The 17,971-nt window shown below is 34.8% G+C and overlaps 1 protein-coding gene across 2 annotated transcripts in view; it reads right to left on the bottom strand.

Moving 5' to 3' along the window:
• The window catches only part of GALNT13 (polypeptide N-acetylgalactosaminyltransferase 13), a 554,323-nt gene that overhangs the window by 305,307 nt on the left and 231,045 nt on the right, over positions 1-17,971 (bottom strand). For both annotated transcript variants that reach the window (XM_046019643.1, XM_046019644.1), the window contains exon 4: positions 9,916-10,084. In XM_046019643.1, coding sequence (XP_045875599.1) covers positions 9,916-10,084 — 169 coding nt within the window. The remainder of the gene's footprint in view (positions 1-9,915; positions 10,085-17,971) is intronic.

Raw genomic sequence — 17,971 nt, 5'->3', positions numbered from 1 at the left:
TTTTAAATAACAGTTTGGATATATGATTCATAATGTGTTTTTCAACATTAGATATTCCCAGACAGTCACAGAACTGAGTCATTCAACATGACTTGCAAATATCTCCAGTAAAACTCACATACATTTTATGATTTGCATAGAAAGTTTGGATGGTTTTATGTTTTCTTACTGATAGTACACACTATGGTGGTACATAAAAATAAAACAGAAAATGTTCATTTCATTAATATTATTTCACAGGGCATTTTTTTTTAAAGATTTTATTTATTTATTTGTCAGAGAGAGAGAGAGAGCAAGCAAGCACAGGCAGACAGAGTGGCAAGCAGAGTCAGAGGGAGAAGCAGGCGCCCTGCTGAGCAAGGAGCCCGATGTGGGACTCGATCCCAGGATGCTGGGATCATGACCTGAGCCGAAGGCAGCTGCTTAACCAACTGAGCCACCCAGGCGTCTCACAGGGCATTTTTAAAATCTCAAAATTCGAGCAGTAATCATCACAGTAAACAGGAGGTGGTTCAAGATGGTGATATAGAAAAATCCTCAACTTAATTCCTCCCACAGACACACCAAATTTGCAGCTACATATAGAACAATTCTCTGAAAAAAACCTGAAAACTGGCTGATCAGATCCTCCACAACAAAGGATAATGGGGTCACATTAGGATGGGGGGGTGGGGGAGGAAGACACTTGGTCTCACCAAAACCCCCACCCAACAACGCATCAACTTACAATCTGATCACAATCACGTCTTACAAACACAGTTTTTCCCTGAGGAGCAAGAGGCTCCTGCTCCACATCAGGACTCCCAACCCTTGAAACCTACACTGAAGAGAAAAGGCCCCAGAAGAGCTGGCTTTGAAAACCAACAGAACTTGTGTTCCGCAAGCCCAGAGGGATGTAGGAAGATGAGAATCTCTCCTAAAGGGATTGCATGAAGCCTCATGCACCCCAAGACCCAGCACAAAAGCAGCAAAGTGAAAATCACTATACCGTGTGTGGAAGAGATTCAGTTGTTAATCTTAAAGTGTCTGCTGGAGGGGAAGGGGCCTCATGTGACTTGCGAGACAGAGACATTGGTGAACAAGATTTTGGGGCTCTCATTCTACTTGGTAGAGCCAGTGATGGTGGCTGACATTTTTCACACTCTTCCTAGTGCCAGTGAGTGTGCCCCAACCCTGTACTCTCCCATGGATTTGCTAATGCCGGCAGTTGCATCCCACCTGAGTGCTCTACTACACTAAAGCTGGCAGGCAGGCCCAGGTCCTATACTACCCCACAGGACCACTAAAACAAGTGGAAATACCTGATCCCATGCCCCATTGCCCCATTAAAGCTGGTGGGTGTGTGTAGAGTTCATACATGGGATACCTCTTGAGCGTTCAACTATAGTGGCATGGGAGGTTTGTATTTTGGGGCCCCACAGTACAAACAATTGGAGTGAAAGTTTTTGGCAGGGTTACAACCCCAAGGTTCAGCACAGACAGAAGGCTGAAACACCTGGGGGTGCCTGGGTGGCTCAGTCAGTTAAGCATCTGCCTTCTTCTCAGGTCATGATCTAAGGGCCTGGGATAGAGCCTCCCATAGCATCGGTTCCTTGCTCAGCAGGGAGCCTGGTTCTCTCTCTCCCTCTGCTTTCGTTCTCTCTCTCACTCTGTCAAATAAATAAATAAAATCTTAGAAGAAGAAGAAGAAGAAGAAGAAGAAGAAGAAGAAGAAGAAGAAGAAGAAGAAGGAGGAGGAGGAGGAGGAGGAGGAGGAGGAGGAGAAGGAGAAGGAGAAGGAGAAGGAGAAGGAGAAGGAGAAGGAGAAGGAGAAGGAGAGGACACAGAGTTGCTTTTAGGGGCATAGGCTGTGGATGCCATCTTTGTGCTCTCCTGTGGCTATGCTACAGCCAGCCAGTACCTCCCAGAAAGGAGTTTATGTAGTCATTAGAGCTTTGACTTTTGCAATTGTTGCTAAGGAGATACTCCAAAAACTTCTTCTGGAGGCCAGCTGGGTTTACAACTGTAGTCCTGCAGGACTGTGTATGTTAGCATACTTTAAAAGCTTTTGTGTGAGGGTCTGATTTCCAATCAGCCTGACACTGGGGGCTAAGACTCCTCCCTCTGAAACAATGACAGGTCTTGATTCAACCTCAAAAATAGGGATGGATCAAAAGTAAATCAGGCTGTTTAGACAACTGCAAAGGTTTCAGAGACAGCCGAGAGCTAGGACAAGGTTGAAAGATAAGTGTCATCTTCTACATAAAGCCCCTCCTTCAAGACTGAGAGGAGTAAGTGTTTCTCCTAATACATGTGGACAAACACAAAGAATCAAGGAAACTGAAAAAACAAATATGCTCCAGATGAAAGAACAAGACTCTGGGAAAAAAAAACCTTAATGAAAGGAAAATAAGTAATTTATCTGATAAATAGTTCGATGTAATGGAATAAGGATGCTCACTGACTCAGGAGAAGAATGGATGACAAAGAGAGAGAAATATTATAAAGTACCAAACAGAAGTCACAGAGCTGAAGAAAGAGACAACTGAACTAAAAAGTACATAAGAGTTTTCAACAATAGACTAGATGAAGCAGAAAAAGGATTAGTGATCTGGAAAAGGGGCAGTGGAACTCACTAAAGCACAGTAGCAAAATGAAAAAAAATAATAATTAAAAAAAAGTAAAGATAGCTTACGGAGTCAACATCAAATAAAACAACATTTTCATGTTAGGGGTCCCAGGAGAATAAAGTGAGAAAGGGGCAGGAAACTTATTTGAAGAAGTAATAGCTGAAAACTGCTCTAGCTTGGGGAAGAAAACAGATATCCAGGGCCAGGAAGCCAATGAGTCTAAAAAAAAAATGAACTGAAAGAAATCAAAACCAAGTCACATTATAATTAAAATGTCAACAGTTAAGTATAAAGAATCTTAAATGCCACAAGAGAAAAAGGACTTGATATGTATAAGAGAACCCCCATAAAACTATAAGCAGATTTATTGCAAGTAACTTTGCAGGTCAGAAGAGAGACATGGTATACCTAAAGAGCTGAAGGGAAAAAACTTCCAGCCACAAATACTCTACCCAGCAATAATATCATGCAGAACTGAAGGAAAGATAAAGAGTTTTCCAACAAGCAAAAGCTAAGGGAATTCACACCACTAAATGAGCCTTATAAGAAATGTTAAAGGGACTACCTTAAGCTGAAAAGAAAGAATACTAATTAGTAACAAGAAACATATGAAAGTGAAAATCTCAATGGTAAAGGCAAATATTTAAGAAAGGTAACAGATTAAACTTACATAGCTAGTGTGAAGGTTAAAAGACAAAAGTAGTATAAGTGCCTATAATTTGTTAAGGCATACACAAAATAAAAAGATTCAAAATGTGACATGAAAATATAAAGTGCAGGGGGGGTGGTAGAGTGAAAATGTAGAGTTTTAGAATGTATTCAGACTTAACTTGTTATCAACTTAAAATACACTGTTGAATATGTAGGCCACTATATGTAAGCATTATGGTAACCACCAAGCAAAAACCTGTAAGAAGATACACAAAAGGTAATGATAAAAGAATTAAAGCATAACATTAAAGACAGTCTTCAAACCACCAAGGAAGAGAGAAAAAGAAGAAAAAATAAAGAATAAGTACAAAACTATAAGAGTCAGAAAACAATTAACAAAATGGCAAATAGTACATAGCTATCTATAATTACTTTACATATAAGTGGACTAAATTCTCCAATGGGATAAACAAAGACTGGCTGAGTGGATTAAAACAAACAAACAAATAACACCCATCCAAATGTTGCCTACAAGAAACTCACTTAGTAGAACATGCACTGACTGAAAGTGGAGGTATGGAAAAATCCTGCAATCATGCAAATGCAAACCAAAAGGAAGTTACAGTAGCTATACTTTTATCAGATAAATTAGATTTTAAAACAAAGACTATAATAAAAGACAAAGAAGGCATTACATAATGGTAAAGGATCAATCCAGCAAGAAGATGTGACCTATAAATACCTATACACCCAATATGTCCATAGCATTTATTAACAGACCTAAAGAGTGAAATTAACAGCAGAACAGCGGTACGGTAAGAGTAGGGTTTTTAAAACCTCACTTACATCAGTGGATAGACTGTCCAGACAGAAAATCAATAAGGAAACATCAGCCTTAAACAACACATTAGACCAAATGGACTCTAAAATATGAACATTCCACCCAAGACAGCAAAATACATATTCTTCTCAGATGCATATGGAACACTCTCCAGGATAGACCATATGTTAAACCACAGAATGAGTCTAAACATATTTAAGAAGACTGAAATCCTATCAAGCATCTTTTCCAACCACAATGGTATGAAAGTGGAAATCAATTACAAGATCATGACTAGAAAATTTAAAAAAATATATATGTGGAGATTAAACAACATGGTACTGAACAACTAATGTGTCAATGAAGAAATCAATAGGGAACTAAAACAAGCAAGCAAACCAAAAAACAAAAAACTCTTGAGAATGTAAATGAAAAGAGAACACACCAAAATCTATGGGATGGAGCAAAAGCAGTTCTAAGAAGGAAGCTCAGAGTGATACTACGTCAATAAATGAAAAATCCCAATCTGGTTGTACACTTAACAGAACTAGAAAGGGAAGAAGAAAGACAGACAAAATAAAAATCAGAGCAGAAATGAATGAAATAAAGAATAAAATGTAATAGAAAATATCAGTGAAAGAGCTGGTAAAAGGTAAACAATATTGATAAACCTTTCACTAGACTCATCAAGGGGAAAAAGAGAGAGACAGAGAGACAGAGAGGACCCAAACAAATAAATCGGAAATGAAAGACCAGAAATTACAACTGGTACTAGAGAATACAAAGGATCAAAAGAGACTGCTATGAACAATTATACACCACCAAATTAGACAACCTGAAAAGATGGATAAATTCCTGAAACATACAACCTTCCTGAATCATGAAGAAAGAGAAAATCTGAATGGACCAATTACTAGTAAGGAGATTAAATTAATAGTCAAAAACTTCCCAACAAACAAAAGTCCAGGACCAGATGGCTTCACTGGTAAATTCTATCAAAACTTCAAAAATTTAATACACATCTTTCTCAAACTCTTCCCCAAAAATTGAAGAGGAATGAATACTTAGACAAATTCATTTTACAAGGTCATAATTACCCTAATACCAAAGCCAGACAAGACCACAAAAAAGAAAATTATAGGCCAACACCCCTGATGTGCATAAATGCAAAATCTAATCTTCAACAGATATTTGCAAACCCAATTCAATATTAAAAGGACCTTGCTGGCAAAGGAAACAAAAGCAAAAATGAACTTTTGGGACTTCATCAAGATCAAAAGCTTCTGCACAGCAAAGGAAACAGTCAACAAAACAAAAAGGCAACCCACAGAATGGGAGAAGATATTTGCAAATGACAGTACAGACAAAAGGTTGATATCCGGATCTATAAAGAACTCCTCAAACTCAACACACACAAAACAGATAATCATATCAAAAAATGGGCAGAAGATATGAACAAACACTTCTCCAATGAAGACATACAAATGGCTATCAGACACATGAAAAAATGTTCATCATCACTAGCCATCAGGGAGATTCAAATTAAAACCACATTGAGATACCACCTGACACCAATTAGGATGGCCAAAATTAGCAAGACAGGAAACAACGTGTGTTGGAGAGGATGTGGAGAAAGGGGAACCCTCTTACACTGTTGGTGGGAATGCAAGTTGGTGCAGCCACTTTGGAGAACAGTGTGGAGATTCCTCAAGAAATTAAAAATAGAGCTTCCCCATGACCCTGCAATTGCACTGCTGGGTATTTACCCCAAAGATACAGATGTAGTGAAAAGACGAGCCATCTCTACCCCAATGTTTATTGCAGCAATGGCCACGGTCGCCAAACTGTGGAAAGAACCAAGATGCCCTTCAACGGATGAATGGATAAGGAAGATGTGGTCCATATACACAATGGAGTATTATGCCTCCATCAGAAAGGATGAATACCCAACTTTTGTAGCAACATGGACGGGACTGGAAGAGATTATGCTGAGCGAAATAAGTCAAGCAGAGAGAGTCAAGTATCATATGGTCTCACTTATTTGTGGAGCATAACAAAGAACATGGAGGACATGGGGAGATGGAGAGGAGAGGGAGTTGAGGGAAACTGGAAGGGGAGATGAACCATGAGAGACTATGGACTCTGAAAAACAACCAGAGGGTTTTGAAGGGGCAGGGTATGGGAGGCTGAGGAACAAGGTGGTGGGTAATAGGAAGGGCACCTACTGCATGGAGCACTGGGTGTGGTGAAAAAACAACGAATACTGTTACGCTGAAAATAAATAAATTAATTAATTAATTTTTAAAAAAAGGACCTTGCATAATGATTAAGTGGGATTTATTTCTGGGATGAAAGAATGATTCAACATCTGCAAATCAATCAATGTGATACTCCACATTAATAAAATAAGGGATAAAAATCACATAATCATCTCAATAGATGCAGAAAAAGCATCTGACAAAGTTCAACATCTATTTAAAATAAAAATGGTCTACAAAATGTGTAAAGATAAAATATAGTTCAACATACTAAAGCTCATATATGACAAGCCGACAGCTAACATCATACTCATTGGTGAAAAGCTGTTACTCCATTATCAGGAAAATGCCGAGGATTCCCACTCTTACCACTTTTATTCAACATAGCACTAGATGTACTTACCAGAACAATTTGGAAAGAAGGGGAAGGAGGAGGAGAAGGATTGCAGGAAGAGAAGGAGGAAGAGGAAGAGGAAAAGAAGAGGAGGAAGAAATGAAAGGCATTCAAATTGGACAAAAAGAAGTAAAACTGTCACTATTTGTAAATGATAAAATTTTATACACAAAAACCCCCAAGACTCTATCAAAAAGAGTCTGTTAAAACTAATCAAAAAACTGTTAGAACTAATAAGCTAGCTAATTCACTAGCTAATTCAGTAAAGTTGCATGATACAGAATCAATACACAAATATCTGCTGTGTTTTTATACACTAACAACAAACTATCGGGAAGAGAAATTAAGAAAACAATCCCATTTACAACTATATCAAAAAGAATAAAATACTTAGGAATAAATTTAATAAATTTAATTTAAGGAGGTGAAAGACCTATATACTGAAAACTGTGATAATGATACAAAAATTGAAGACACAAATAAATAGAAAGATATTGAATGCTCATGGATGAGAAGAATAAGTATTGTTAAAATGCCCATATTGCTCAAAGCAATCTACAGATTTAATGCAATTTCTATTCAAAATTGCAAAGGATTTTTTCACAGAAATAGAACAAACAATCCCAAAACATGTATGGAACCACAAAAGATCCCAAATAGACAAAGCAATATCTGGAAAGAAGAAATAAGCTGGAGGCATCATGGTCCCTAACTTCAAAGTATATGACAAAGTTTCAGTAACCAAACAGCATGCTATTGGCATAAAAACAGACCCATAGATCAATGGGACAGAATAGAGAGCCCCCAAATAAACCCATGCATCTATGATCAATTAATTTATGAAAAAGAAGGCAAGAATGTACAATGGGGAAAAGACAGACTCTTAATAAATGGTATTAGAAAAACTGGACAGACATAAGCAACAGAATAAAATTAGACCACAATCTTACACCATACTCAAAAATTAACTCAAAATGGCTTAAAGACTTGAATGTTAAGACTTGAAACCATAAAACTCCCAGAAGAAAACAGACACAGTCCGCTCTTGACATCTATCTTGGTGATGACTTTTTGGATCTGATTCCAAAGTTAAAAACAAGAAAAGCAAAAATAAACAAGTGGGGCTGCATCAAACTAAAAACTCCCTGAACTGCAAAGAAAACCAGAAACAAAATGAAAGGGCCACCTACCAAAAGGAAGAAGATATCTGAAGAAATCACATATATGATTGGGGTTAATATCCAAAATATGCAAAAAAATGATACAACTCAGTAACAATAATTACAATCCAATTAAAAAATGGGCACAAAGACGATATACAGGTGGCCAATAGGCACATGAAAATATACTCATTATCACTAAAATATCAAGCAATGGAAATCAAAATCTCAATGACATATCAACTCACAACTGTCAGAATGGTTAATATCAAAAAGACAAGAAATCAGTGTTGGTAAAAATGTAGAGAAAAGACTTTCATATACTGCTGGTGGGAATGTAAACTGGTGCAGTCATTATGGAAAATAAATAAATAAAAACACAGTAAGTATTGCATTTTGTGTAATTTTTATAGTAATCCATTTGAAATTTCCATATTAAAATGCTGAATTGTTCTATATTTTAAGGCTTAATTACTCAAGTACTTAATTTACTAAGTGATTCTTAAAAGAAGAAATGCATTGGCCACAAATATTTTAAACAATGCTCGGTGAAGATTTTCATTCTTTTTTTAAAGTGATGGTTCTGTACTAAAACAGCTGTCACCTTAATTATCCCAGATCTCATATACAATTTATGTTCTTATAGTTGAAAGTGAAGAGTTCTTAAAAATTTGAAATAGTGTTTATGTTTTTCCTGAATAGGCATCACATTTATCCATTTTATCACAATATGATATATAAAACAAAGTAAGAAATGCATTATTATAATGGTAGAAACAGCATCTAAAGTGTTCAAAATTCTTTCACAGAATATGCTTATTGTATACCTTAAATGTGTCTATATACAAACATAAAAACATGGATAAAACTACGTATAAAATGATATAGGTCTTTGGAATGCACAAATGTAATATTCAATGTTTTAGTCATTTACTAGAGACCAGAGATGTCCATAATATGTAGTTATTTGTGGTTGGTTTTGGGATTTTTTTGGGTTTTTTTTTGAGAGAGACATTTCAAAAGCATAGAAAGGTATACAAGCCCAGTTACTTAGCTATCAAATAAACCTGACAATCCAGTCCCACCAATTCAACAAGAATTGGTTACTCTGTTTTGGTCTCATTTGTAGTAATTTAGAAAGGAAAAAATCAGATTTATTTAATATGATGTTAACATCACTAAGCTGCTAATATAACATAACCATTATAGGTGGCAGTCATTATTTGCATTAACTGTGATTTTATTCTATATGGAAAAAGTCATTACATGTCTAAAAGAACAACTTCTATTTCCATGGAAGTGGGGTCTGCAGCATATCTGTAAACTTAGAAATTTTCTAAAGTCTCAGGATATATCTTTTCTAAGCGCCAAGAGTCTGCTTTGTAAGAACTATATTACTAGGATGACAATTCTGCCACTAAGTATTCTGATTTTTATTACACCCATTTAAAATATGTTCAACTATCTAGAGCATAGCTTACAGTTAATCATAAACAAGCTGAATTTTTCAACATCATCTTGCATGCAGTATTACTATTTCCCAGTGAATATTTCTTCCATGGCTGATAGCTGAGCATTCTAATTATAAATAGTACCATAAATTGCTGGAATCCTTAATAAATAATGTTTAAAGGGTCAAAGAATCATACAGGCAATAGGCCATTTTTACACTGGAAGTAAAGCATATAGTTTTTCAATACAAAGTGTAAGAGATTTCTAGGCAGGCAAGCATATAACCTATCAAATAGCATGTTTATTCTGTATTTAGGAAGATAAAGCAAAGCAAAACAAAAAACATCTCATGAAGAGAAACTTGTTAGGCTTGCATATCCTGTGGTGTCTTTGCAAGCATACTATTTTGCTCTGCCAGGGAAGAAAATAGTTCGTATTTCTTATCATATGTTGCACAGTACATCCCCACTATGGCATAGGTATTCAGAACCATAGAGATCCAGAAGTTCTGAGATATTGTGAAATATAGAGATTAGCAATATATAAGATTATAGAACACATGTAAACTCACCCTTCTAATCTCACATCCGGTAGACTTCTGTTAAGGGCGATCAAGTCACTGGCCATAAGATTAAACTGATTGATTTTAAACAGTTCTTTCATCTTCTCCTGGTCATCTTTAGGAATCAGCACAGCTTTTCCCATTTCTCCTGGCCCTTCTTGATTTCTTGAAATAACAGCTGTAAGACACACACAGGTACACACACACATACAAACACACAGATAATGAACTGAATAAATAAACTCATATGTTAGATTAGATTTTGAAGTCTATTATCTAGAGACTGGTTTAATAATATATTCATCAAGTCTTTATTGCTTACTTACAAACCATATACTATGCTAATGAAACAACCTATTTTAATTCATTATCTCAATACTGCCTGTTGCCTTTTAAGTCTAAACATTTGATTTGACTAATCATCTAGGCTTGATAATTAAGCAATAGCAAGCACCAAAACTTTAAACTTCTCTGTCATTTTTTTTAAGATTTTTTATTTATTATTTGACAGACAGAGATCACAAGTAGGCAGAAAGGCAGGCGGCAGGGTTGGCGGGGGGGAAGCAGACTCCTTGCTAAGCAGAGAGCACGATGCGGGGCTCAATCCCAGGACCCTGGGATCATGACCTGAACCGAAGGCAGAGACTTTAAACCACTAAGCCACTCAGGCGTCCCTGTCATATTTTTAATATAAATTAGAGAAGGGATGAACTTGAGCACTTAGGCAGACAAAATTGTGCAAAATCGAAGAGAACTTTTGAGAATATACCAAGATAAATTTATTTTCATTCAATTAAATGTTTTGATATTTCACATACCTACTCCCAGTGCACCTTTATAAAAGAAAGCAAGGTTGATAACCCATCTCAACTGTAATTTGATTCCTCTAAGCTTTTTAAAAAAATAGAACTTTCACAGTAGTGAAATAGAATTTCAAATGTCAAGTTGGATTTGGACACTATATGCTCCATTACTGGAACCTCGCAACAATATTCTGGACTTGACTATTAAGAGTACTTGGGATTCCAATACAGGCTAATGTTCTGGTCATAACACTGCAAGTTATCACTACACTAATATCCCCTCTTGCTCCAAAATACGTTTCAATGTTTGTGTGTGTGTGTGTGTGTGTGTGTGTGTGTGTGTGTATGTGCATGCACACGCATATGTGGATGTGAATGTTTATAATTTTTTAAAAATTCCAGTCCATCCTAATGGATCCTTAATTTACTCTTCATAATGATGCTAAATTAAGTTAAAATGAAAGGAATGTGGTCTGGTCTTGACTCTTTCAATGTGTTGCTATTTTATTCCCTGACATTAATCTTACTGAAATTAGCTTCCCACATAAGGGCAAATATTTGGAGCCAGATTACCTTAAAAATTGTAAAAGTTATAAAGGATATAAAGACTGTGAAAATAATTTGTGAATTATTTCATAAAAATACAAATTCCAAAATAATAGAATAGGTTTGAAACTAGAACATAGTAAGAAACTTTTGTCTGCCTTGATATTTGTAGTTAGAGAACATCTAGCCTGATATTATTAATACTAATAAACAATGGGATCATTCAGTTGATTATTCTTTTTGGAATGGCATGAGTCAGGCTATAAAAGAGAATAAGCATCTCTAAGGACCTTCAGATATAAGTATGAGCTATGAGAAGAGGATAACAAGCCCAGAAATCCTCTGATATACAGAAAAATACTAAGAATTGGGAAAATTTTAAATGAAAAAATTGTATGTATCCAACCCCAAATTATTTAAAAAGCGGTCATCTAAAGAGTTTATAAAGAGCCTCATTCACTTTATGAAGCAAAAATAGAAATGATGGCAGAAATTTTATGAAAAAGCACATTTTAGTCAATTTAGGAAATAAAATTCTAACAGCAATATTTTACTTTGGGAGTTAATATGTTTATTATCCCCAAATCAGATAAAGTTGGTGGAGTTGGCTTTCCCTGACTTGTGCTCCTGGTGAGATGCTGGACTTGGATAAATACTAATTTTCCTTCCATTTCTAGGGTGTCTTTTTAAAGTACTGATTCCATAAAAAGGGTTAAAAATGAATTTCTGTAGTTCCCTCTCATTTTCAAGTAAAATCAGGCTACATGATACTTAGTTACCACTGATACTTTATGTGTGTGTGCATATATCCTATTTCTGTGGCATTAAGGTTATAGACCAGAATATGTAATCTATCTTTATGGAGATAGATATGGCTAGATTATATGTTCTGGTCTGGAACCAGCATACATATGTATAGATAGATAATGCCAGAAAAATAGGATTAATTTTTTGTGATAAAAATCTTTTGACTTCTGGATACATAAAGAATGATTTTAAAAAACATAAAATAGTTCAAAAAATAGAGAAAAAATAAAAGTGGCTCATTATTCTACATCCCAGAGATAACTACTATTAATATGTTGGTTAATATTCTTTTCCTCCCTCTCTGTTTATATATACTAGTAAAAATATATTACTCTGTCTTTTCATACACGTAGAGTAATACCATTAATACTAAAACTTGGTTTTTTTCAAAGTATTTCTTGCCTCTACTTCCATGTAGATTGATCTTACTCTTTTTAATGACTGTGTTGTAGTCTAGTCAATGAACCTTATTTAACTGATATCGTAGTTGAATAATAGGGTTGTTTTCAGATTTTTGCTATACTAAACCACACTGCATAATATTTATAACAATATTATCTTCACTACAAAGAGTAATAAAGTATTTACAAGATGCCAAATACTTTGTTACACACTTTATGACACAATTTCATTTAATTATCAAAGTATAGTGATATCTAAACACCTAAACATGGTATGTAACTTGCCCAAGCTCATATACTTCGAAAGTGATGAAGCAGTGATTACAACTCACATCTGTCTGATTCTAGAACTAAAGCTCAACATTCCCTCAGAAAATACTTTTGTACATAAATTTTTATAAACTTGTGTTAGTGCATGCATGGTACATTTATCAACACAAAATTGCTGAGCCAAAGGTTATGCAATATTTGAACTTAAACATGTATTTTCAAATTGGCCACAAAAACTTGAACCAATTAGCCCTCCCTATTGCAGGAAATCAACACTACTTTCTCCATATTCTTGCCAGTATTGTGTAGTATCTTCTTTTTCCCCCAATATGATAGGCAAAATAATCACATCTTAGTGCTGTTTCACTTTTCTTTTTTTTTTTTTTTAAAGATTTTATTTACTTATTTGACAGACAAGTAGGCAGAGAGGCAGGCAGAGAGAGAGGAGGAAGCAGGCTCCCCGCTAAGCAGAGAGCCCGATGCGGGGCTCAATCCCAGGACCCTGGGATCATGACCTGAGCTGAAGGCAGAGGCTTTAACCCACTGAGCCACCCAGGCACCCCTCAATTTTCATTTTTCAACAATTCACTGTTTTGGTAATAAAATGTATATAGGGGCACCTGAGTGGCTCAGTGGGTTAAGCCTCTGCCTTTGGCTCAGGTCATGATCTCAGGGTCTTGGGATTGATCCCCGCATCAGGCTCTTTGCTCAGCGGGGAGCCTGCTTCCTCCACACTCTCTGCCTGCCTCTCTGCCTACTTGTGATCACTCTCTCTGCATAAATAAATAAATAAAGTCTTTTTTAAAAGGTATATATTTACTTGTTGTCATCAGCTATTGCATTATAGCTGTATGCCTATCCTCTCTGGTTTGGAGATATTCGAGAAACGGCATTTAACATTCTTAAGAAAATGGGTTTTTTTTTTCCTTTTTTCAGTTAGTACTTGTTCATTTTCTCTATTGTCATATATATCTAAACTCCTTGTTTTGTTTCTATCCTTAATGCTTTTGGAATTCCTTTCTGTGTTGAACACAACCAGGTGCCATGCTACCAGCACATTCCCATCATTCAAGTCAACCATCAGCCAAGGTCACAGGACTTGGAAGGATAACTGACAAGAGAAGAATGGGAATAAACCATTTAAAATTGACTTTTTTCTTGTAAAAATGATGGCAGTTATGGGAAGAGAGAAGAGAGATTTTTTTTTTAAAGTTAACATGATAAAAATAAATACATATACACATACATACATACATACATGCTATTTTTAAAAGAGAGCAGAGAGCTCAAGGGAATAACTAAGAAAACACCATTAAAAGAACAACTGTTCAAAATGATTTACTTCAATAAAATTTTAAAAAATTCTTCAGAAAATAAAGTGATTGAAGAATTGGAGGTTAAGAATTTTTAGAAATTAAGAAAGTAATTCACCATTTATAGTTTTTTCTAAAGTCCCTCTGTGTACTCTAACAAAAGTATATCACATTGCAGAAAAATGCACCAGAATCGCTATCTAGGAACCAAACAGGGTTAACATTTTATTCTATGTGGAAAAGACAGGGCACTCAGCTACATCTTAGGGCATGAAGATCAAGTTGCACACAAAAGTATTTGGTTTCTGCTATATGTTCAAAGATGCAGCCATTTGCTTTGCTTAGCATTCTCAGGATGACATGTCAGTGTTAGTAACAATAAATGTGATCATGTTATAGAATCATCATCAATAAAAACAAAATTGTCATAAACAGTATCCTTACACTAAGAACCAGTCAGCAAGCACCTATTATCATTCTTAATTATTCTGATTTTCTTAGTGGAGAAGAGACAAAAGCTTAATGTCTACCAGGTTAAATTCTCATTCCTAAAGTTAAATATTTTTTTCTGTAAAAGCTGTTAACGAATGCATATTTGACATTTTATAAAATTTTTTTTTTCTTTTGCATGAGCAGACCTATTGGTGTTTTTCACCTTCTTTAAGCAAAAATGGAAAAGAATGCTAGGTAATTACTCCATAGAACTAGACTTTTTCTTTTTCTGGATCTTTTCTGGAAGAATTCATCTTGCTAGAAATACGCACTACAAGGTACTTTTTTCTTCAGTTATATAAAAAGGAAATGGGAAAGATTAAATTATTAGATACGTGGCTTATCTCTGATTTGCATTTTGTTTAAAAGCAACTCCTATTTTTTTTTCTAACCTATTGATTTCTCCCCTCTACATAGCTAAAAAAAAAAAAAAAAAAAAAGAAAGAAAGAAAGAAAAGAAAAGAAAAAGGGGAAAAAAAGAAAAGGAAAAAAAAAAAGAAAAAGACCTCCTACATCCAAACAATATCATGCTCCCCCACAGCCAAACTTTAAAAAAAAAATCATTGAAGTATTGATTCAACTTTTCTCCTCTAATACAAATGTAAATACAAAAGGCTACAAATGTAATACAAAAGGCAAATATAATACAAAAGGCAACAAAATCTATGATTCTATTATTTTTAATTTGAACAGGAATGGAAATGTCCCAATTCCAAAGCTAGTTTGAACTGCAAAAATAATATGCTGGGCTCTGTTATTTTCTTCCTAATTATATGATGAAATCATTAAAAAGTAGTAACTTCACTCAAAATGACATTGTAAAGCTTACAGAAATATGAAAGCAGAATCATTACATATATGTGTGTATGTATATACATATTTATTTCACATAGTACATACTGCAAAGATTTTAAGGAGATTTCACTTTAATCTTAGAATTCCTGCTGATAAAAAGGATAACTACCGAAATATAAAAATATAACTACAAACCAACCGATTAACCTACCAAAGGAACACTATGTATTAATTTCATTATTGGTTATGTAGATTGCATTATGATCATTTTTTTCAATTGCAGAAATGTCCCAAGAACAATGAGCATTATTTATTTGAAAAAAGAGAGGTAAGACAATCTATATGTAGAAAAAAAAAAACCTGAGTAAGAAAATTTCAAGTTTATTTTCTTTTATTTCATATATATACATATACTTTTAAAAGAATTTATTTATTTCAGAGAGAGACAGAGAAAGAGCATGAGCAGGGGAAAGAGCAGAGAGAGTGGGAAATTGAGAATCCCAGGAAACTGAGAATCCCAAGCAGACTCCATGCTAAGCGCAGAGCCCATCGCTGGGTTCAATCCCAGGAACCCACGATCATGACCTGAGACAAAATCAAGAGCTGGACACTTAACTGACTAAGCCACCCAGGTGCCCATTATGTTGATTTTAAAGTAATAACTTTATGCAGTTAAAGAGCACAGTAATATATAATGTATGTTGGTAAAAGCATAATTTTGAACCAAAACCTAATGTTATTCCAGGTGCCATGCCCTCCAGGAAATTACTTCAAATTGTATTTCTATTCTCAAATTTACTCAGTTGCTAATTTCTGTATATTTGCCTTTAAAAGCATTCTTTTTGGTAACACTACAGCTTTTCTCTCACTTGTATCACTTCTAGTTTGTGAACTGTAATAAATTTAAAACCCTGACTTTCAACCTCTCTCATCTTTGAATATTCATACTCCATTGCTAATAAATCAATTTCTCTAAGACAGTGCTTTTTATCTTGCCAATCATAAATGTGTTCGTGGTGGACTCAGAGATAAGGAAATCAAACCATCACTGGGATATACTTTCACCATCCAGACCATTTTGTCTCCCTTCAGGATTCCCTGGGCCATGCTCTTTTGCCATTCTAAAGACCCTGAATTTGTCAAAGGTAATACTTGCTTAGGAACAAGGAAATTTATATTCACTTACTTAGGCACATTTCTGTAGAAACAGTAACAGACTTCAAATATAAATACAGTACTGATATTACAACATATAGCTTAATATATTAAATAATCAAAATGACTCTAATGCATAAACATGAATTCACTTACTATCTCTTTGAAAAATATATACAACTTTAATAAATCTAACACATCTGGCAATAACATTTTTTTCATTTTTTATCCTAGCCATATGTGGTGTTCTGATTTTTGTCTACTACTTTTCAGTAACTAGATTTTTATGTGGCAAAATGTTGTAAATAGCATTAGCTACTGTTTCCCAGGAGGGCCTTGTGGTAGGTATCAATAAGGTGGTATTTTTACCAGCTAGCTAAATGAGAGATCATATGCAGAACGAAGGGGACACTAATTGCCAAACTTTCATTTCTTTTTAAATAAAAAGTATATTATTTTTACAACAAATAAAAATAATACACTCATTTAAAAGAAAAGAAGAAAGAAAGATGGTAGAGATAGACAAAGAGGAGAGACAGAGGCAGGGGTAGGCAGGCACTATGAAAAAGAAAGTGAATAATCATGAAATGACTGCGTGGATGATTAACTTTGATCTCTGTAGAAACATACTTATGTATTTAAAGTAGGATCATTCATATCACTGAATTTTATCATTTCATTTAGCATGATCTTATGATTAATGCTTACTTTTATAATTTAAAAAGCGATTGTGTGTGTGTATATATATATATATATATATATATATATATATATATGAATCCATACCTACTTTCTATTGTCTGCAAAGTATGCCATAGCTTGGCTATATTATGATTTATTTAATCAATCTGTTTTCACTAAACATTTATATTGCTTCAAAAATTCCTAATATAAATCATGATTCAATTAATATACTTCATTGTGAATCAATTCTTACAAATTTGTCTGAAAATTTGTTTTGAAAAAGTGGCAGAAATTTAATGAAGAAATTATATATTTATCATGTTATATAGGGAATTATTCTTTTCATTATCTCTGACTTTCCATATATCCCTTTGGCTAGGAAGTATCTTCTATTTCTGATGACCAAAACAGTCTCTGTTCACCAATTTCAACTTTAAGGAAAGGTAATTGTTCTCTCCTCCATGATTTTATAGCTCTTTAACTTTACTTCATTATCCTTTTATCACTACCTAAATTATCACTACCTGTTCACATGTTATGAAAGAGAGCCAAACTATTGAGCCCATTTTCTCTCCTACCTAAACACACAGCCATACAACATTCCCCAGCCTCCCCTGTAGTTAAATGTGTTTTGTAACTGAGGATAGAAATGATATGAGCCAAACCCAGGCCTAGTGATTCTTCATGCTCTTTCCCTCAATACAGCAATTCTGGAAGCCAGGTTGAAAGCAGCAATGGTGGGACAGAGGGGCACCTGGGTGTTCTCAGCTGGTTAAGTGCCCAACTCTGAATTTTGTCT

This window comes from Meles meles, chromosome 9 (genome assembly GCF_922984935.1).
Source record: "Meles meles chromosome 9, mMelMel3.1 paternal haplotype, whole genome shotgun sequence".
In the NCBI taxonomy this organism is placed as follows: Eukaryota; Metazoa; Chordata; class Mammalia; order Carnivora; family Mustelidae; genus Meles; species Meles meles.
The sequence above is the reverse complement of the archived record's forward strand: the minus strand, read 5'-3'. Positions and strand labels throughout refer to the sequence as shown.